We start from the raw sequence: 23,748 nt of genomic DNA, 5'->3' as shown, positions 1-23,748 counted from the left end.
CAGGCAGAGAAAAGCCAGCTTTCTTATGATGTCTTTCTGGCCTTGAGTGGATTTTCTCATTCACCTTTTTAAAGAAAATTAAACTCTTGGAAAGCCATGTCTTTACCTAAGGCTGGAGTACTCCCTTTCCTCATTTGGGCTCACGACCTTGTCCCATATATGTTAAAACAAAAGATTCTAATTTCTTAAGACTGATAAACCTTCCCTAGAGAAGCAGCAGATTCAGCTTAGAGCCATGACACTCTGACCTTCAGTTCCCTTCTCATTTCTGGATCTTGAAAAATTTTTTTTTTTAAATTTTTCTGAGGAACATCGGCCCTGAGCTAACATCTGCCAATCCTGCTCCTTTTTTGCTGAGGAAGACTGGCCCTGGGCTAACATCTGTGCCCATCTTCCTCCACTTTATATGGGACGCTGCCACAGCATGGCTTGACAAGCGGTGTGTTGGTGCGCGCCCGGGATCTGAACCGGCGAAACCCGGGCCGCGCAGCGGAGCGTGTGCACTTAACCGCTTGCGCCACAGGGCCGGCTCCTGGATCTTGAAGATTTTTATTTCTCTATGTAGGCATTTCTGAGTATTATTATTTTTTTAATATCTTAATCCACCATCTTGCTGAAAAAGAAAGCCTGAGAATATATACATTGTAAAGGACTGTTCCTAAGCATCATGTAAGAAAATATATGAGAGAAGGATGATTAGAATAGTTTTCAGGGGGAAAGGGAACTTTTTCATAATATTAATAGAAAAATCAAGGCATAAAATAATACATTATAGTATCTCTGTTTTATTGAGCATTGGTACAACCCTACATATAAAAAGAAATTGGTGATTTTGTATCCAACAAAACCACGATACAATTACCTCATCCAGGAAGCTCAAAATCTTAAAGGCTATTTTTGCAAAAGGAAGATGTAATTTCTTTAAAAAAATAAGGGCTCTACTGAGATTATGTTTTGCTTTCATCTTCATTCTGTCAAGTGTAAGTAAATGTTCTGGCTCCCTCCCTTAAGCTGTTAAGCTTTATCACTAATTGGCCTACTTTCCTTATGACATGTCAAGTTTGTTTTCATCTATATTGAAGATCACTTAAAAAGACTCTCTTTAGAGGTATCATATACCAGCACAACAGCTCACCTATTATATTACACACACAATATTAACAGTGCTCAAATATAGCCCAATGTCAAATATACTGCAGACTCCAAATGATCATTTACAAATGTTCTTTTGAAACTCTCATCAGAGTATGCTTTTGAAGTTCACTGCCAGAATGTGTCTACCGCTCCAGCGTAGTTGGAATCCTTTAAATATTCAAAGCACGTTATTCCTGGTCTCATCAATTCTGAGAACAAGATAATCTTTAAACACAAAAGTAACCCAGGAATTTTGAAGATTTAGGAAATAAATGTTGCCAAAATTTAGAAAATTCAAACATGCAAAGAAATCACACCTGCCATGCTGAAAAATCAGGGTTATATACAGAGTTATGTTATTCACATAGCAATATGCCCAAGTACTAATAAATGACTTAATTAATTAAAATTATAAGTTGTATAAAAGATTTCAAAGATACATATATTCTGTAAGTATACGGCTAAAAGCTCCCTTCCTAAACAGTAAGTCTAAATATGCTGTTGAGATAGGGGGAGTATCATTGTCCCTTTAAGGAGAGGCTAGAAATCTGTATACAAAACATATTTGTGGAAATTTATTATTTTTAAAAAACTTAATAAAATTCAGTGGGGAATGTTTATAACATAAAATCTGTATATTCCAAACGCCAAATGATATTCCAAAGGAAACTGATGTTTGAAGAGCAGAAAAATTTCAGATAGCCAGGCACAAGTCTGATTTCCAGAGTAGAAATATAAAATATGAAAGTGATCCTGGGGAAAAGATAGGAAGCATAAAGGAAGTAAAATTATAACAGCAGGCCAACTCACACAGAATAGTTGGACATGAGAATGATATGTCAAGTAAGCAACAGATGCAAAGATGTTAAGATGATTATTATATATATTATATATGTATATTCATAATTGAAATAAATTGATCATGATTGAAAGCCACTGAAAAATGTGAGTCGGTGGTTGCCAGAGGAAGGGGTTGGGGGTGGGTGAAATGGGTGAAGATGATCAAAAGTTACAAATTTCCAGTTATAAAATACATAAGTCATGGGGATGTAATAAATAGCATGATGACTATAGTTAATAATACTGTATGGTATATTTGAAAGTTGCTAAGAGAATAGACGTTGAAAGTTCTTATCATGAGAAAAAATTTTTTTTAACTACGTAGGGTAATGGATGTTAACTATACTTATTGTGGTGATCATTTCGCAATATATACAAATATTGAATCATTATATTGTACACCTGAAGCTAATATAATGTTAGACGTCAATTATATCTCAGTGAAAAATAAGTGTCAATGGACTAATTACAGAAAGAACCTGCATGGTGTCTTGGAGGCTGGAATAGTGTAATCCTCAAGTGGGTACTAGGAATTGGATTTTAGCAGTGGCAGTCCAAACCTAGAAGTCTACAAGTCTATTTTGGAAAAGAAGTTGAATTTTCCCTGTAAATAGCAAGAGGCCAGAAACAGGCTTTGTGAACGAGCAAGTGGCTAGAGTTACTCATGAGCTCCTGGCTTTGAACTAAGGCTGGTATATCCCTCTATAGTTTATGGTGTAACAGACAATGTGCCTCTCTCCTGTGGTTCCATGAGGAAATAGACAGGCTGGCCAAGACAGAAAAGATGAGGATGGGGGTGCGTATTCCACCGTGGGTGTGGTATCAGGAAAAGCACTTCCCACACGGGAGGAAAGCCTCCAACCTCCCAATGTGAAGACTCGGGTGGGAGCAGGGGTAATATAAAAATATTTTAAAAGTTTATGGCAGATGCACCCACCAGTTAGAAAGGACTCTGCTCTTGTATTGGAACAGCGGGCTAGAGGCCCTCTGCTGGTCCATTAACCATTTAGTATCTGAACTGTGGATAGGTCCTGGGGTTTTCAGAGAGGGGCCAGAGTTCAAGGAGAGAGAGACATTCTTCAGGGACCTCAAAAAAGCACCTAATTGCCAACTGATGAGGAAATATTTCAATATTGTAACAACCATCTTGTCCTTTTCGGTAGCACATCTCAACTGGATTTCAGCAACGGGTAGGGAGGGAATCATCCTGGAAAGCCATCCAAACCACATGGCACAGAACAGTATGCATGAGTTTAAAACATCTACAAAAGATGAACCAAAAAACTAACATTACAGAGCAAAAGAAGAAACTTAAAACTATGAAGGACAGTCAATAATATATCAAAAGAAAGAAATCACACCCGAGGAAAGAGAAACAATGTAGCAAACTTAAAAGGTCAATGAATATGTTTAGAATTACCAAAAAGAGAAAGGAGGGAAAGGTTCTGCTTTGCAGTGAGAACAGGAAGATACCAAACAAACAAACAAAAATAATACCAAATGAATAAAGAGACATTGGAAAATTTTAGTAATAAAAAATGCAGATGTTGAAAGAGTGGACTAAATAAAGTTGGAGAGAGAAGAGGACTAGGGATTTATAAGGTAGAATTTTAAAAATCAAGTGTTTGCATAGATAAAGAGATAGAAAATTTGAAACAGACAAGTGGATAGATTGACAAACTCCAACATATGCATAATAGAAGTTTCTGGAGGATAAAATTGTCAAAATGGGGGGAGTGGGGGTTGGGAGAATTATTTGAAGATATGACTGCTGAAAAATGTTCAGAAATGATGAAAGACATGTCTTTGGATTGGAAAAAGCTCATCAAGCAATACAAAGGATGAATGGGAAGCCAGGGGATGGAAATCTGCATCTAGATATATCAAACGTAATTGTAGATTAATGATGAAGACAAGAATCTGTCTACGAAAAGAAATGACAAATTACCTGAAAATAAAAAATTGCCCATCAAATTGACAGCAATTATAGATGCCAGGAAGCAATGAAGCAGTATCTTCAAAGCTGAGGTAAAATAACTGTCAATCGTGAAATCAAGACCCAGTTAAACTCTTATTCAAAAGCGACATAGAAACATTTATCCTAAATTAAATGAAAACATTTTAGAAGTGTGAGTTTACCATAACAGATTCTTCCCAAAAAAAAAAAAAAAAAATATTACGGAAGGAGTTATTTCAGGAAGACAGGAAATGAACCCAGAATGAAAGTGTGGGATACAAGTAGAAATGGTAAACAAACGAGTCAAGAAAACATTATGGTAAAATTCTAAGAAGTATTTCCTGCAAACAAATAATGATAACAATAACTTTGTGCTTTTAGAAGTTATCAAAAATAAAAAAGATTTACTTTTTCTTTTCCTTCAGAAGGGAACTCTGAAGGACACTAGTGTGCCTGTTTTTTCTTTAGGAGTAATACTGAGTAACTCTAGACTTTGTAGGAAGGTATTTAAAGATAGGTACATATTTTTAAAAATTAAGTCACTTTGGGCTGCTATAACACAGTACCATGGACTGGGTGCCTTATAAACAACAGAAATTTAGTTTCTACAGTTCTGGAGGCTACAAGTCCAACATCAGGGTGCCAGCGTGGTCTGGCTCTGGTGAGGGCCCTCTTCTGGGCCGCAGATGGCCAACTTCTCATTGTGTCTCCACATAGAAAGACAGCTAGCTAGCTCTTCTTATAAGGGCACTAATCCCATTCATGAAGGCTTCACACTTACGACCCCACTGCCTCCCCAAAGTTCTGCCTCCAAACTCCATCACATTGGGATTAGGATTTCAACATATGAATTTACGGGGGACACAGACATTCAGTCCACTGCAAGGATATTCTAAGAAATAAAATACAAAACTTCCAAACTGAGAGAGAACAGAAAGAATGGACCTGACATCAGGGAAAAACTCTCTGCAAACTGTGCCTTAAATAGAAGGGAAATTGGGAATGCAGAATTTTTTAATTAGGATCAAATCAACCAATATGTCTGGAGACTAAAACATTTTAGAAAAACAGTTTCAGAATGAGAAGGAAATCTCACTCAACTAACAGTTCACTTATTTTTAACTAACATTTATTGAACACCTGCTCTGTGACAAGCACCATGCTAGATGATGGGGTTACAGATACACAAATATATATCTCTGCTCTTGAGTTTATTTTGGGACGCAAATAGGTAAACAGACAATTTCAATATAATGTGGTATGTGCAGAGATGGAGGTATTCACAGCTGGTGAAGAGGGGGGCATTGTGCCCATTGTGAGGCAATTAGGAGAAACTTCTACAATAAATAGCATCTGAGCTGTCTTGGAGGATAACTAAAAATTTTCCAGCTTTAAAAGAGAACAGGCATCAGTAGGAAAAGAGAACAGCATAAGATACAGTGCAGAGCCAAGAAACAGCAGCGTGGACGCAGAGAACTGTGAGCTCTTCAGGACCGCATGAGCATATAGTATAAGGCAGGGGGAAATCAGGCTGAAGAGAAACACAAAATAGGCAGGCAGCTCCCCAGCTAGGACTTTGCTGTGGAACTTGAACCTTATTTTCTAGTCAGTGTTGACTTCGCCCATTACACAGAGACCCACACGTTATTCTTAAATATATGTTGTTTAACATTTACCCATAATGGGCCACTGGTTTAAAATAGGAAGATTGAAGAACACTGAGGTTGAAATACAACTTAAAAACGAGCACAGTGAGGGGGCCAGCCCAGTGGTGTAGTGGTTAAGTGCGCGTGCTTGGCTTCTGGCAGTCCGGGGTTCGCAGGTTTGGATCCCGGGCGCGGACCAAGGCACTGCTCATCAAGCAGTGCTGTGGCAGCGACCCACATAAAGCAGAGGAAGATGGGCACAGATGTTAGCCCAGGGCCAATCTTTCTCAGCAAAAAAGAGGAGGATTGGCAACAGATGTTAGCTCAGGGCTCATCTTCCTCACCAAAAAACAAAGGGCATAATGATAATAATTATGAAAATTTGGTTTGATATAATCTTCATCACATCTGGAAGTTGCATTCTTTTAATTAAAATTCTTATATAACGATGTCTCTACTACATCAAAAACCAATGTTTAAAGAGATAATATATACTGGCAATCATATCCAACTTGGGGTTTCATTTTTAAGGAAAGATTTCTATCCGTGCTTGCAATATATTATTTGTGGATACATATTTGTAAATAATGCTTTAAAATCTCTCATCTTAATATTTAGAAATAAAATGCAAAATTTGAGTGATAAACCTGAGAGATATCACATCCATTTCAGTTGGAATAACAGAGATTGGATTTACCCTCCCATATGAGACAACCAAAAACCTGTGCAAAACACATAAAATCGGTGTTCAGGACACAGTCATTAAGTGATGAAGGATAGTGACTCCTGAAAGATATGAAACAAATTAGTTGAGCCCTATAATTGCCTCAGTTTAGGGACCTAAGAGAGTTTTCAGTGCAGAGGCCACAATGCAGGCAGAGGTAACCCAGGCATATCCCAGCAGATTCCTTGAGTAGAGAAGGAAATGAGAGTCTGTGGGAGACCAAGTCAAGAGTTTGCAGGTCAGAGTACTGGAGGAGAGAGCTTCGAAGACAGAGAACTCCTGAGATCTTCAGAGGGTCACCCCTTCCATATAAATTTTAGGATGGGTTTTTCCATTCCTGCAAAAAAGTCATTGAGATTTTTATAGGAATTGTATTGAATCTGCAGATTGCTGTGGGTAGTAATGACGTTAAGACATCATTAAATCTTCCAATCCGTGAACATGGGATGTGTTTCCATTTATTTGTCTTTAATTACTTCCAGCAATGTTTTGTAATTTTTATTTTACAAGTCTTTCACCTTCTTGGTTAAGTTAATTCCAAAGTATGTTATTCTTGACGCTATTGTAGCTGGAATTGTTTTTGTAATTTCCTTTCCAGATCGTTCATTGTTTGTGTACAGAAATGCAACTGAATTTTGTGTGTTGACTTTGTATCCTGCTACTTTGATGAATTCATTTATTAGTTCTAACAGTTGTTTTTTGGGTTTTTTTTTTGAGGAAGATTAGCCCTGAGCTAACATCTGTTGCCCATCTTCCTCTTTTTGCTGAGGAAGACTGGCCCTGGGCTAACATCTGTGCCCATCTTCCTCTACTTTATATGGGATGCCACCACAGCATGGCTTGATAAGTGGTGTGTAGGTCTGCATCCAGGATCCAGACCTGCAAACCCCAGGCTGCCAAAGTGGAGCACGCACACTTAACTGCTACGCCACTGGGCTGGCTCCAGTTCTAACAGTTTTTAACTTTCTAACTATAAGATCATATCATCTGCAAACAGATAATTTCCCTTCTTTCTTTACAATTTGGATGCCTTTAATTCTTTTTCTTGCCTAATTGCTCTGGCTAGAACTTCCAGTACTATGTTGAATAGAAATGATGAAAGTGAGCATCTTTGCCTTGTTCCTGATCTTAGAGGAAATGCTTTCAGACTTTCATCATTGAATAGGATGTTTGCTGTGGATTTTTCATACATGGCTTTTTATGCTGAGGCAGTTTCATTCTACTCCTAGTTTGCTGAGTGTTTTTATCATGAAAGAGTGTTGAATTTTGTCAAATGCTTTTTGTGCATCAATTGAGATAATCTATCACGTGGTTTTTTCCTTTATTCTGTTGATGTGTATTACATTGAGTGATTTTTATATGTTGAACCATCCTGGTATTTCAGGAATAAATCCCATTTGGCCAGGGTGTATAATTCTTTTACAATGTTGCTGAATTCAGTTTGCTGGTATTTTGTTGATAATTTTTACAGCAATGTTCATAAGAGATATTTGTCTGTAGTTTTCTTTTCTTGTAACGTCTTTATCTGGCTTTGGTATCAGGGTAATGCTGGCTTCATAAAATGAGTAGGAAGTGTCTCCTCCTCTTCAATTTTTTTGTAAAAGTTTGAGAAAGATTGGTGTTAGTTCTTCTTTCAATCTTTAGTAACATTCACGAGTATAGCCATCAAATCCAGAGACTTTCTTTGTTGAAAGATATTTGATTACTGATTCAATTTCCTTACTAGTTATAGGTCTATTCAAATTTTCTATTTCTTCATGATTTAGTCTGGTAGGTTTTGTGTTTCTAGGAATTTGTCGCATCATCTAGGTTATCCAATTTGTTCATAGCACTATTATATTCCTTTTTATTTGTGTAGAATTGGTAGTAGTGTTCCTACTTTCCTTTCTGATTGTAGTAATTTGAGTTTTCTCTCTATTCCTCTTAGTCCGTCTAGCTAAAAGTTTGCCACTTTTGGTTTCATTGATTTTTCTCTATTGTGTTTCTATTCTCTATTTCATTTATCTCTGCTCTAATTTTTATTCTTTCTTTCCTTCTGCTAGCTTTGACTGGTGACAATAGGACATATCCTGGCCCTGTGTGAGTCCTTCAAGCCTTTTGGGTACTTTTTTCTCTGGTCTGGGGTAGCTTCTCATGCACATGAAATTTAAAAAAAAAAAAAAAGATGACTGAAATACTTGAAATGAAAACTTAAATGTCTGAGAAAAAATACACAAGAAGTGTATTAATGGTAGATTAGATACTGGAGAAGAGTAATGAACTTGAAGAGATAGGAACAAAAATGATCCAAAATAAAATATAAAAAAAAAATTGAAAATAAACAGAGCATCAGTGAACTCTGGAACAACTTCAAACAATCTAAGCATTATTGGTGTCATCAAAATACAGACTGGAAATAAAAAAAATTGAAGAAATTATGGTTAAAAAATTTTAAAATTTCAATGCAAACTACAAACCTACAGATTCAACAATTTCAATGAACCCCAAACTCAAGAAACATAAAGAAAATCATGCCAAGGTACAACATAAGCAAATTACTCAAAAGTAGTGGCAAAAAGAAAATCTTAAAAGCCAGAGAAAAAAGACACATTACATGCAGAGGAACAAAGAAAAGGAAAACAGCAAATTTCTCCTTAAAAACAATGCAAGTGAATGGGAAACATCTTTAAAGGACTAAAAGAAAAAATATTTGTCAAGCTAGAATTCTACAACTAGTGAAAATATCTTTTAAAAATAAAAATGATATAAACATTTTTTTCTTGACATAAAAAGCTGAAAGTATTCATCAACAGAAAATTTTCACCACAATAAAAAAAATTAAATAAGGTCTTTAGGCAGAAAGAAAAATGATACCAAATGGAAACATGGATCTACATAAAGAAATAAAGAAAATCAGAAGTAGTAACTAATGGCTAAATACACATGTTATTTTATCATTTAAATATCTTAGTAATACAATTAACTGCTCAGACTAATGTAGTATAGGGTTTATAACATATAAGAGTCAATGCACGAAAACAATAGCATAAAGGTGGGAAGTGGATAAGTATACTATTATAATGTTTTTGTATTAAACGTGAACTGGTATAATATCAAAAGAAAGTAGAGTGTGATAAGTTAAAGGTGTGTACTATCAACCGTAAACTGATGACCAAAAGAACAAAACGAGATATAGCTAAAAGCCAACAAAGGAGATAAATAGAAATATTTAAAAACCATAATTTATCCAAAATATGGCAGAAGAAAGAAAAGGAACACAGAAAAGATAGAACAACAACAACAACAACAAAACAAATAGCAAGATGATAGATTTAAACCTAACAATATTAGTAATCACATTAAATGTAAATGGTCTAAACACCCCAATTAAAAGGGACTGATTGCTGGATTGGACAAAAAGCAAGATCCAACTGGGGCCGGCCCCATGGCTTAGCGGTTAAGTGCATGCGCTCCGTTACTGGAGGCCCGGGTTCGGATCCGGGCACACACCGACGCACCGCTTCTCTGGCCATGCTGAGGCCGCGTCCCACATACAGCAACTGGAAGGATGTGCAACTATGACGTACAACTATCTACTGGGGGGCTTTGGGGAAAAAAAAAGGAGGAGGATTGGCAATATATGTTAGCTCAGAGCCGTTCTTCCTCAGCAAAAAGAGGAGGATTAGCATGGATGTTAGCTCAGGGCTGACCTTCCTCACCAAAAAAAAAAAAAGGTCCAACTATATGCCATCTACAAGAAATCCACTTTGTGTCTTTATAAAGACACAAATAATAAAAGGATGAAAAAATATGTACCATGCTAACGTCGATCAGAACAAATATTTCTTCAAAATTAGATTTCAGAACAAAGAATATTACCAGAGATTAAAAAAATGTGATTTCATAATGATAAAAAAGAAAATTCATTGAGAAGTAATGTAATAATCCTAAACTTTTGTTAATACATGAAGCAAAAAGAGAACTACAAGAATCAATAGGCAAACTCATAAATATAGTAGAAGAGAGGAGTATTACTTTCAATAATTGATAGAACAAGCTGACCAAAAATCAGTAAGGCTATAAAAGATATAGAATATAGAAAACTATCCATGAAAATTGACTTAACTGACATTTATAGAACACTCCATAACAACAGAATGCACATTCTTTTCAAGAACACAATTAGGGGCCGGCCTGGTGGTGTAGCGGTTATGTTCATGCATTCTGCTTCTGTGGCCCGAGGTTCAGATCCTGGGCATGGACCTACTCACCACTCATCAAGCCATACTGAGGTGACATCCCACATAGAAGAATTAGAAGGACCTACAACTAGGATATACAACTATGTGCTGGGGCTTTGGAGAGAAAAAAACAGAAAAAGAGGAAGATTAGCAACAGATGTTAGTTCAGGGCCAGTCTTCCTCAAAAAAAAAAAACAAAGAACACGCATTATATTTATCAAGATAGACCGTAATCTGAGACGTAGAATAAGTCTCAATATATTTAAAGGAATTCAAGTCATACAAACTATATTCTCTGATCAATGGAATTACACTAGAAATCACTAACAAAAAAACCTGAAAAATTCCAAGATATTTGGATTCTCAATAAAACATTTATGATTAACCAATGTGTTAAAGAAGAAATGAAAAAAAAGAAGTTAGAAAGGATTTGAATTGGATAAAAATGAAAACACAACATATTGAAATTTACAGGATGCCACTAAAGCAATAAAAAGAGGAAAATTTATAGCACAAAATACCTGTATTAGAAAACAATGTACTCAGTTGCCACCTTAAGAAAGTAGAAAAAAGAGTAAGTTATAGCCAAAGTAAAGTAAAGAGATAATAAATATTAGAGCAGATCAATAGACATAGAAAACAGAAAAATAATAGAGAAAAGTCAATGAATCCAAAACCCACTTCTTTGAGAAAATCATCAAAATTGATCAAACTCTAGGGGCTGTCCCGGTGGTGCAAGCAGTTAAGTGCGAGTGCTCTGCTGCGGCGGCCCGGGGTTCACTGGTTCATCACACACTGATGCACCACTTGTTAAGCCATGCTGTGGCGGCATCCCATATAAAGTAGAGGAAGATGGGCATGGATGTTAGCCCAGGGTCAGTCTTCTTCAGCAAAAAAGAGGAAGATTGGCATTGGATGGTAGCTCAGGGCTGGTCTTCCTCACAAAAAAAAAAAAATTGATCAAACTCTAGTTAGATTGGTCTGGAATATAAGAGAGAAGACACAAACTACCAATATCAAAAATCAAAGAGAAGACATGCCTCCTGATCCTATAGACATTAAAGGATAATAAGGAAATATTACAAACAACTCTATGTCCTTATATTCGATAACTTAGATGAAACGGATCAATTCTTTGAAGGATACAAACTAAGAATACTCACTAAAGAAGAGAGAAATTGGATTAGAGGTATTGAATATTCCTGTATATATTAAAGAAAGTGAATTTGTCATTAAAAACCTTCCCACAAAGAAAACTCCAGACCCAAATGGCTTCACTGGTGAAGTTTACTAAATATTTAAGGAAACAATAATACTAATTCTACACCACCTGCTGGCAACAACATGGATGAATATCAAAATAATTATGATGAGTGAAAGAAGACATACAGAAGATATACATAGTTTATGATTGCACTTATATAAAACTCTACAAAATGCAAACTAATCTATAGTGACAGAAAACACTAGAACAGTGGTTGCTTGGGGACTGGGGTCAGGGAGGGATAGGAGGAAGGGATCACCAAGGGATCGAGGAAACTTTTTTGAATGGTAGATCTGATCATTATCTTGATCATGTTGATGTTTTCATGTGTGTAGATGTGCAGCAAAACCTATCAAAATGCATCCTTTAAATATGTGCAATTTACGATATGACAAATTTACATCAACAAACCCGTTTTTAAAAAAGAAAAGAAGCCTGGCGATGTTAAAATGCAAATTAAAGAAATTCCAAACATCACTTTGTGATAGCAATAGTATCTGTTCCTAGAGTCAAAATACATAGTTGAATTAAATCTACATTCTATGATATATTTGATTACCAAGTCATATGCAATAAAACATGTTTTGTTTACATATTTTGTCTTTCATGTATACCTATTCCTGGTAAATTAAACACCCTGTACAATTTGGAATTGGGAAAAAGTCAAAATTATCTTTAGATATAAAGAAAGTAATCCATAATTGTATTTAAATATACTTTATAATCCAATCATTTATTTATTTATTTTTTTGAGGAAGTTTGGCCCTGAGCTAACATCTGTTGCCCATCTTCCTCCTTTTTTCTTTTTTTTCCCCCCTCAAAGCCCCAGTAGATAGTTTTATGTCATAGTTGTACATCCTTCTAGTTAAGTATGATAGTTTTATGTACATAGTTGTACATCCTTCTAGTCAGCTATGTGGAATGCTGCCTCAGCATGGCTTGATGAGCAGTGAGTAAGTCTGCACCCAGGATTCGAACTGGCGAACCCCAGGCAGCCGAAGTGGAGTGTGTGAACTTAACCGCTGCATCACCGGGCTGGCCCCTACAATCCAATTATTAACAAAACACTAATTAAATAACTTTTTTTTTTTTTTTTTTGCTGAGGAAGATTCACCCTGAGCTAACATCCACTGCCAATCTTCTTTTTGTATGTGACCCGCCACCACAGCATGCCCACTGACAGACAAGTGGTGTAGGTCTGCACCTGGGAACCAAACCCAGGCCACCAAAGCAGAGTGCGCCAAACTTAACCACTAGGCCACCAGGGCTGGCCCTTAAATAATTTTTTAAAACTTAAAACACTCATTAATCACATACTTTGCAAAGATGACAAAATGATTTTTAAAAAATTCTTGAATCAATTAACAAGATCATATAATAAAAAAAAGTATAAGAGTTGAAAACCTTCAAAGAAAACTTTAGCTGGTATGACGTCATTAGAGACTTTTAGCCAAAAAAAAAAAAAAGGAGCAGAATATGATTTACACACACACTCCTATATGTGCTTTAATTAGATTATTTTCACTGTAGGTAGTAAAACTTCAATAAAATGAGGGCGTGGAATTTTGCCATTGTTTTCTTCAAGCATGCTGTTCAGAGGAAGGACATGATTTTATTCATAGAGGGAGGCAGTTTACTTATGCACTGTGCAATCAGCATGCCTTCTTAGGCACAGTAGTGTCAGCTGAAACCCTGAAGGAATTAGGGTAGGAATAGAATCACACAATTGACTTAACTTGGATTGGGGGCATTCTGAGCCACACTCTTCAGAAACATCAAATATGTAAGGAAATAAATTGCAATCTTAAAAAAAAATTTAAATTGAAAATGGTTAAAGCCAGGTTGTTATGCTGACTTTTTGTTCTCTTGGTTTTATTAAAATCATTTAATTGGGCACTTAATTTTAACAGATCAACATTTATCTATTTTCTCCCTACATTGTGCTTGGGTGAATATACAGGCCAGTAAGACTCAGTTCCTATTTCCAAATAACTTAAAATGAGTGAGAATAAAAACACACGATAACAGAAATGCACAGGCCAAAGGGAAAGGGTTACAACAAAGTGCTTTATTAGCACAGAAAAGGGGGAAATGGCTTCCAACTTCCAAATCAATGATGGCTTCAGGGAAAAGCAGGTCTTAAGATATGGATAGAAGTGGGGGTAGGGGAAAGCAGCCATAACAGAGAAAAGAGGATGGGAAGAAGCACAGGGGCAGAAAAGCGGAAGCATGCAAATACCACGTTAGTATTTGGTTGATACAGAGACTAGGAGGGAGCTCAAGTTGGCCCTGACGGCTGGCTAGCTCACTTTCTCTCAATTTCTGTCTCTCTTGCTGCCTCCTTCCTGCTTTCTTTTTTTTTTTCCTTCAAAGCAGGAACATCCTACCAGTGGGATGGTGTGCTCAGAAAATTACTAACAGTATTACATATGAAGTGAATTGGATAAGAAAAACCCTTGACTGAAGGCAAGGAAATTAGACTGTTTTCTCAGTGGTTTTACTTAGAGTTAATAAAGGCCCAACCTAGAGGATGGCAGGGAAGAAAATGAATGCTGAGCCAGGGTAGAGAAGCGATTTGAAGGGAAAATTCAAAGAACGTGGAAACCAAGTTGATGAGATGGCAAAGGGGAGGGGAAGGTCCAAGATGACTGAAGTTTGGAGTACAGGTGTCAGGGAAGACGGTATGAAGAGTCTCTAAAATGAACAACACAGGACGGATATACATTTGGGAGAGAAAACGATGACCTCCATTTTGGACATATTTAACTTGGAGTAGGAGACCACATCCACGTGGGTTTGCGCACTTGTACTTGAGCTCAATTACACGATAAGGACCACAGATGCTAGTTTAGTCATCTTTAATCAGGAATGGTTGTTTTAGATGAACAAAAGGTTGAGAAGGGAGGCAGGAAGGAGAGGTACGGAAGAGCAATGCAGAATGACTTGATTTGGGAGGTAGGAGAAGAAAAACAAGGCAGGGGCAGGGCAGAGAGGAAAGAGAACTCCAGGAAAGCACAAGGGGGGTGAGACTTAGCTGGAGTGGCACATGGTCCCCTGTAGGCAGCTGAACCCTCTTGAGAGACAGGAGGAATGGAGAGAGCAGAATAAGGGGCAGTTGCTTCTGCTGGTCCCAAGACAAGGTACACAGGCCACTGGGAGCTCGAGCTTCTGCCATTTCCCAGGACCTGACACTTTCCGGTAGCAAAGCTGATATTTATAAAGAGCAAGCACAAAATATGGTCTGCAAATACATGGATAGTGTGTATAATGACTTTAACCCTAATCCACGAGAGAAACAACAGCTCTGCAGGACCCACAGGCTAGTACATGTACACGTTCCAATTTACTTTTTTTTTTTTTTTACACACAGCTCCAACTATTTTCACCATAACCTCATTCTTTGTCTACAGTGCAAACCAGTCCTCAATTCCTCCTAGACTTTGACCCAAGGTGGAGCAAACATGTGGCGTTGTCTCCAATTTCTAATTAATTCCTTAGAATAGTATGTGGAAAGGGCCCTGTTGGCAGTGTGTGCAGGACAGCCTTCACCTTTGACCTCGACCTTACCCGGTTACACTCTCACTGTGTTTCTGGCTCATACCTGGGGCAAAAGCAAGCAGAACAGTCCACAGTTCTTCCTGCTTCCTCTCCTTTTGCCTGTGTATCCACAAGGCTTGATGACCTGTAGCCTTTTTCATTAATTTATAACAAACCCAGATACATTTCCTCCTCTCGGATTCAATGCATAGCTCCCCTCCTAAGCAGTACTACTCAGAAACAACAGCTGGAGAGAGTCTGAAGATGAAGAGAACTGAGACGCTCTGAGTTTACCCCAGTCTCCAGTCTTGGAGAGTCTCGCTGGAGGCTGAGGATGGAAGCCACGTACCCCAGACTGAAGATTGAGAGGTGAAGAAATGGGGGCAGAAAGGGCACATTCACATTTCGAGAACTTTAACTGAAGCAATATATGTAATTCTGATATTCGTCAGGTCAGACAGAGGGAATAAAAATAATTACAAAATATTTGGACTATGACATTCATTTTGACACCAGCAAAAAAAAAAAAAATACAAATATTTGTTTACTTCAGAAACGTACCATATGTTAATTCAGCCATACAAGTTAGCATGGCTATAGCCTCAGAACCTGGAATTAATTAGCCTGGATCTACTCTGGGAAGGAATGTTCATAAAATCTCAGAGCACCTACTCAGATGCTTCTTATGACAACATACGCATGTCTTCTTTGTCAAGGGTGAAAGTGAAAAAGGTTAGTAATATTTCTATCCAATCTTTCACATTATACAGACTATATACACAAATCATATCAAAAGTATATATATATATATATATACATATTTTTGGGGGGGAGGAAGATTGGCCCTGAGCTAACATCTGATGCCAATCCTCCTCTTTTTGCTGAGGAAAACTGGCCCTGAGCTAACATCCGTGCCCATCTTCCTCTACTTTATATGGGACGCCGCCACAGCATGGCTTGACAAGCGGTGTGCCAGTGTGCACCAGGGATCCGAACCTGTGAGAACCTTGGGCCACCGAAGCGGAACGTGCGCACTCAACTGCTTGCGCCACAGGGCTGCCCCTCAAAAGTATATTTTTAATCTGTCTTGGATACAGTTTTTATTCATTTTATCTCACATTAAGTAGCTAATCATTTCATAGATCATTTAATCCCTTAATTTAAATAATCTGTGACCTGGAAATGTTAAAGTCATATTAAAGTCAGTTAAAATATTTTTAAATAATCACTTTTGATTGAGGCAACATGAGTTTGCTCATCTAGAAGCATTAGCAATGATGCTTTTAGTTTCGCAGTATAAATTTGATTATGTTTTTCAGGTAACCACGAAGTACAAACTCCATGAGTTTGTGAATTTAAATCTTTTCAATCTAACTTCTCCTCCTCCTCTAATATTGCTGTAGAGTAAACTTGAAACCATTTCTCCTCCACAACTAAGCAAACTAAAAATTAGTTGACAACAAAAAGGTTTCACGGCCAGAGATGATACTTAAATCATGTCAAATTTTAATGAATTGTTAAATGCTCAGATTAAGATTATTTTAAAGGGAGAACTGATGGCAGACCCCACTAGGACTAAAAGGTACTTCTATCCACATTAAGCAGGGCTTTTGGCTGAGATTTTTATAGTTAAAAATAAGCAACAGACATTTCCATAACCCCCTACTCTGTGCAGAGCGTTGCCCTGCGTTCTGGGGACAACTGACAGGGCCTCTTCCCTCTGGGCTCTCATAGTCTCTCTCTTTGGTTCTGAGTCAGAGGGTTTTATGGCTAAGCTGCCACACCAGGTTTCCAGTTCAACTCAGTTAAATTACACACACATTTATTAAACACACATTGTGCCAGGCCCTGAAGACAACGCAAAAATAAATAAGGCAAGGCATTCAGAAACTTGTCGTCGAATGTTATTTACATGGTCTTCCTTCTCCTTGTAGCCACGGTGGCTTCACCATCTGGACATCATCAGCAAATATTACCACTGCAACAGAGGATCCGAAACTTGGCTTTTGTCATCTCTGACCACAATCACAATACGGATCTACTCTGCACCCACTCACCCCACCTTAAAAATGTTCCTCACTCTCTTGGAGAGTTCCCAGAATCAGGCATATCCCCATTATCTCAGACCACCACCCACTTCTTGCTACCCTGATTCTTAATCCACTATGAATTCCATGCAGACAATTGTTGAATTATTCCTCATAATTCACCATTTTGACGTTTAAAACCATCTGTGGTTCCCCACTACATATAGTTCAAATTCCTTCATCTGTCCCTCTCATTCTGCTGCATACTCACCTTTGATGCTTTACGTGCCAGAACATCCTACACAGACCCTCTACCCCAGCCAACCTGGATGACTTTCTGTGTCCCAAACATTCCCATTGCCTGCACTAACCATCTCGCTAACCTGTGCCCTTTGGAATTGGAGAGTGGCTGTTAGAGGGAGTTGATGAAAGACCAGCTCCAACTGGCAATGATCTTCCTCTGCTCTAACTCATACTGCCCTCACGTTAGGAATATCACAATTTCTCTAATCTAACCCCAGGCCAATGCATTGTTTCTCCTATTATTATCCCACAAGTTGCCCCTGACAAATTTGGCATGACCATTTATTTCCTAGTTACTTCTGTTTGAATCTTAGTTTTTTCCCCCCAGCTTGCAAATCCCTGGGCAGAAGGTACCATGTTTCATAATTCCGTATCCTCCTAGGCCTACCAGTGACTTGGACATGAGAAGTGCTCACTAAATAGTTCAGAAATGAACAAAAAGAATAGGCTGTCCTCTAGACAAGTTTCTGTCCCCAGACCTCACCTTTTAACTGGTGAGTGCTTATGACCCTGTTGAGGTTCACAGAGGTCGCCTGGGGAGATCACAAAGCCCATTGTGAACCCTGGGTTGTTTTCCTTCCTGCTCCTCGTACGTGTCTTTCTAGGTGGAGCTGTTAGGACCAGACCTGGAGCTATAAGAGACAACTCCCTACTGTGTCTTGCTCTCTCTCTTTTTTTTTTCCTGATCTCTCGAGGAAGAGGAACATATTATCTGCCAATCACTATCTCATGGTTTCATTGAAGCAGCTCTCTCGGACCTCAGATAACTAAAAACTCACTTAATTTAATCCTCAGTAAGATATCCATTCTTCTATTTTATGTTTCTTTCATAGTACTGATCATAATTCGACTTTTGTAATAGTCCTGTTTTCAAATTTTTGTATAGACAAATATGTTGATTGTTTTTTGAGAATTCTATGAAATTTAGATGTGCTTTTCAGTAAGTAAAGATAGATTAACTTGAGAGTTATGAAATATATTTCATTCTGTTTTGGAAAGAGGTATAATGATATTTCATCACCATTAAGAATCTGGAAGGTTGCATAATTCTTGTTATTTTAACAACTTATCTGTTTGTTTGATCCTGGTTTGAATACGCTATTGGAAGTGGAACAAAATCTTGTGACTATAAACACCAAATTAACTATAAACTCCCCATCTCAAACTGCCCATTAAAGTTCCAAATATTTTGGCATTTAAAGTGTAAGCATTAATACTTCTAATGACTATTAACACGTAAATTGCATGCCTTCTTTTACCTCTTTTGAGTTATCCATGATCTACACAAAGACTTATATTTAGTACTTCCAAGAAGATCAAATTTATGTCTTGGTATCACTATAAATCCTTCCAGTGGCATCTAACTAGTGAAATGACCTTTGCAGTGCCTATTCGTTTTCAAATTGATTAATTTAGGTTGGTTTATAATTTCTAATTATCATTAGGTACTGATAATGAGAGTTATACTTTGTGACAGTTATGACAATAAAAAATATTGTTCCCAAAGATAAAATTTTGAAAAGATAAATTGAATTAGAAAAATAAATTAAATCAAAGTTTTAAACATTTAACTATAACAAAACTCCCTCACTTTAATTATGGACCTAGTGGAGTTAAAAAAAGTCTTATAAAGTCATGGAAGGTTGGAGCTAGAGAAAAAAATAAATCAGAGAAGGGAGGACAGGGCGTGTTGGATTGGGAGCAATTTTAATTAGATGGCCCTTCATTTAGAGAAGAGAAAATTGCATGTGAGAATAGAAAAATATGTCCAATGTCACAAAAAATTGTGCCAGAGTGAGCCCTATAAAGGAGATTTCATTCTTCCTGATTCAGAGAAATAGAGAATCAATAAAATAGATATAGGTTAGTCACCTGGCATAATTTTTCTGGGTGACTCAAAGTCGTATTTACTTATGAATTTGGTCACAGCTGGTCGTAGATGATTCTGCTTTCTCAGCTGTTAACATTTCAGTTGTTGAACTTTGCCAACAGCAGATCAGATCAGAAAGGGAGGGAGAACTGGGCATCAATCAAATTCAGAAGGAAGGAAAACCAAGCTAGGTAACTAAACCAGCAATTCATTTAAAAAACAAATGGCAAATGCTCATTGTGTGCCAGCCTCCAGGCTAGGCAAAAGCCAGACATGGTCCTTGTCCCCAATCTGACATGTAATTTTATGGAATAAAAGAGATATGCTACAGATGGCAGCTCTAGGAGGATAAGATTTTGTGGGATGGTCATTTTCAAGGCTCTGAAAACTTTTTCTTTCGTTTCCGTATCCAGAACCATGTGAGAGTTGGTTACATTTATTGGCTGTGTAACCACAAGGTGTGGTAAAATGACATATAAAAACTTACTCTAAATGTCCCCAGTGTACTTCAAATGATAATTATGCTGGAGCCTTGCTAAGACTTTGATCCCTACGCCCCATGCTGGGTGACACCTTATTTGTCTTTGACTATGACTTTGCCTGGTCACAGATAAAATTTGTTTATCGATGTTTATCTATGATTAGTTCTTCATATGATTATCTATGATTAGTTCTTCAGTAAAATTTAGAGGATAGACTTGATTCATAATGAAATTCACATCCTATCTTATAATGCTACAGCAAAATCTAATGATCTGATGTTCAACACTCGATAGTTTCTAGCGAAGCCTAGATTTTGTATAACTATTTGCATCTTCTATTTTCATAAATACACACATACATTTTTATTGATAAAATTCAACTCAGATATTTTCTAGAAAAAATAAACATGTTAGAAGTAACATTATCATCTCAAAAAGAAATGGGACGTGGCAGCAAGGAAAGAGTTAGCATCTTACCAGCAGGGACCTTATCTCTATCCTGTGATACAACCATCACAAGACCAGGCCATCTACTGTGTTTTATGGTATCCGGTTTGATCACTGTCTTTACAGGAGTTAACAATCTTATCTCTTTCAGGATATAAATTCTTTAAAGTCAAAGATTTTCCCCATGCTTGAGAGTCGTGAGCCTTCAACGTGCATGAATTATAACCATCATCAACTAAGGTTTTTTGTTGTTGTTGTTGTTGTTATTCAAAAAAAATGTTTGCCACATAGGGACAGAGATTGGACTGGTGGTTACCAGAGGGGAAGGGGGGAGGGAGGAGGGCAAAAGGGGTGATTAGGCACATGTGTGTGGTGATGGATTGTAGTTAGTATTTGGGTGGTGAACATGATGTAATGTATGCAGAAATAGAAGTATAATGATGTACACCTGAAATTTATACAATGTTATAAACCAATGTTACCACACACACAAAAAAATGTTTGCAAGCCTGTTATAATCTCTTATTTAATCACTGTCATTCGTTCATTAAGTAAACATTTTTGAGCGTCTGCTATGTATGACCGAGGAATCACTCTAGGTACTAAGAATTCAACAGTGTATGAAACAGACAGAAAAATCCCTGCCTTCATGGAACTTACAGTCTATTAGGAAGACATATTAATAAACATAAATTTTTTAAAGTGAAATATATAGTATGTTAAACAAACAAAAAAATTAATGAAGAAAAATAAAGCACCGTAAGAAAACAGGGAGTGTTTTTGTTTTGGCATAAAAGCGGGGGGCTGCAATTTTAAACCAGCTGACCAAAGACACTGACATGAGAAAGTGGCATTTAGGTAAAGACCTAAAGAAGCAGGGAGAAAACCATATGGAAATCAGGGGGAAGAGCTTTCCAGCAGAGGAAACAGCAAGTGCAAAGGCCCTGAGGTGGGAACAAGCCTGGGGTGTTCCAGGGAGCCGAGAAGAGGCTAGTATGTGAACAAAAGGGAGGTAAAGTCAGAAAAGTAATAAGGGCCTGATCCTGTAGGGCCTTGTAGCTCTTGGACCTGTAAGAATGGAAACCATTAGAAAACGTTGAAATGACCTCGCTTACATTGGTACACAGCAGAAGAGCGATCCTGTTAAAATCACTTATGTATGTAATATAGTATCTGAAATTTAAGTGAATAAAATGAATGGATTATTTGCCAGGTTGCTGGAAGCCTGCTCATGAGAGAGGACAGAACTAGGAACTAGAGATCCACAGACATAGGAATGAGTGAGGGAGAGGAGTTCACAGAGGGAAAGAGTATGAATACTAGGGGTCAGTACACAGAAGTCCAATATGAGATTCTTCAGGCAAGGAAGGAGATGACGAAGTAGGCCTCCAAAATGTAAGAATCCAATTAAAAAGAATTTACTGCACACACCCCACAGGCATAGCGAGAAGAACATGAATGATCCCACCGAGGAAGGTTTGGCAGCTGGCACTTTCTCAGAGTGGAACAAATTTTAGAAATTTTATAAGTTCAAACAATAGCCCAAAGTCTGTGCTATTATACACAATAATATAATAATAATAATACACTATACTATTTCTAGAGAAAAAAAAAAAGACCAAAGAAAAAAAAAATTGAGGTACATACACAGACACAACAAACAGCATCTCAGGACAGAGAGGCATTATACAGATTCCGGGAGCTAGCGTCTGTATACTTTCTCGGAGGAAACATTAGTAACATGGACTGAATATTTACATAGTTTTAACTTTTAAAAACCATTTTGTGTCTGATATCATCTGATTAAAGGTCTTTAGTTGCTGGGCTGGGGCAGATACAAACTAGGGAATCAGCTTTGAGGTGAAAGTTTCTCTCTCTCTCTCTCCCTCTCTCTCTCTCTCTGTTATTTTTGGCGCCAGGAAGATGAGGCCCTAACTGGCAGTCCTTTGAGCTGCGCCTCCTTTGTAAGGAAGCTGTAATCTTTCTGAGTGCCTGGGTGGAGCGTGAAGGAGGGGAGAAGGGGAAGGGTGGCAGATTCACGGATGGGAGCCAGCTGAGGCAGGAACACCAGGGGCTCGGGGAAGGAGGTGGGTGGAGGCGGGCATAGGGGACGAATGGGGGCAAGAATCTCCGGGATCTGGGTTCCCGCAGAAGATGGAGAAGCTGCGAGGAGGCCGGCTGAACTCCTGCCCTGGCAGAGTTTGCTACAGGGGAGCCGGAAGGCCAAGGGGTTAGGCCAGGGGTGGGATGGTGGGACGGACAGACAGAGGTCCCTTACTCTTTAGATTTATCCGATCCGTGCGCCGAGTTGATACGATGCACCTCTTTCTTTTTGGTTGGTTTGGAGGTCATGGCCCAGGCGGACCCAGGCAGGGGCTGAGCTGGGAGCGAGGAGCCGGCTCCGCGTCTGCGGTTGCCAGGCGACGGCGCCGCGCGTCCTGAGGAAGGGGCGGGGCGGGGCTGAGGCAGGGGGCGGGGCTGAGGCCGGGGGCGGGGCTCCCGATGGGCGTGGCTATCGGGGGCGGGGCTGAGGCCGGGGCGGGGCTCAAGCCGGGGGCAGGGACGCGAGCGAGGGGCTCAGCTCTCCAAGTCCAGGTGGAATCCCAGAGGTTGCTGTCTGGGGAGGAATCAGGGCTTCCCGGGCCTGGACTCGACAGTAGGATTGATGGGTAGTTATGACAAATTGGAGTTCTTCTACCAGGCCTCCTCTGCCTGGCTTTGCCCTTCGGAACCACAGACACATATCGACTCTCTCGTGGGTTTTCAACGAGTTGAAGATGGAATGATGCGAGGTCCCCTCTCCCCAGGTCTTCTCTCCGCTGAACAAGTTCCTTCAGTAATAACTAAGGAGACATTATGGACACACTGAAGTTGCCAATGGCTTGAAAAGCGCGGGTCCAGAAATGTATACAGTGAGTTCAAGGGGATGCCTGCAGGGAAGGCAAGATGTGACACCCTTAGTCGTTTAAGGTTCGATGATGTCTGTGATTAAACAAGTCAGGTGTCTCAGTCGTTCATATGAAAGAATAAATTCAAGTCATGGAAGCGAGTGGTCCTTGATACACTCACTTGAAAAGGCAGTGGATCCAGATGACTCATGTCCAAGCAAACCAAGACCTATTAAGGTTCCAGCCTAATGCTCAGCTAATCCGTAGTGGTGTTGATTAGTTACTTTGGCTTCAGCAAGTTCTTCCTTTTGAACCTCAGTTTACCCATCTGTAAACAGGAAAGACTAATACCTAACTCACAATTCTGTTTTGAGGATAAATAAGATGTAAAATATTTAGCATACGATGA

The 23,748-nt window shown here is 38.4% G+C and overlaps 1 protein-coding gene across 1 annotated transcript in view; it reads right to left on the bottom strand.

Annotated features, from left to right (window-relative positions):
- ADGB (androglobin) overlaps nt 1-22,803 on the bottom strand; it is a 174,749-nt gene extending 151,946 nt beyond the window's left edge. The window contains exon 1 of the mRNA XM_087425200.1: nt 22,730-22,803. Within this exon, the coding sequence (XP_087281326.1) occupies nt 22,730-22,803 (74 nt within the window). The remainder of the gene's footprint in view (nt 1-22,729) is intronic.
- Between the last annotated feature and the right edge of the window lie 945 nt (nt 22,804-23,748).

This window comes from Ceratotherium simum, chromosome 38 (assembly GCF_057802395.1).
Source record: "Ceratotherium simum simum isolate JZ-2026a chromosome 38, ASM5780239v1, whole genome shotgun sequence".
Taxonomy (NCBI): Eukaryota; Metazoa; Chordata; class Mammalia; order Perissodactyla; family Rhinocerotidae; genus Ceratotherium; species Ceratotherium simum.
The sequence above is the reverse complement of the archived record's forward strand: the minus strand, read 5'-3'. Positions and strand labels throughout refer to the sequence as shown.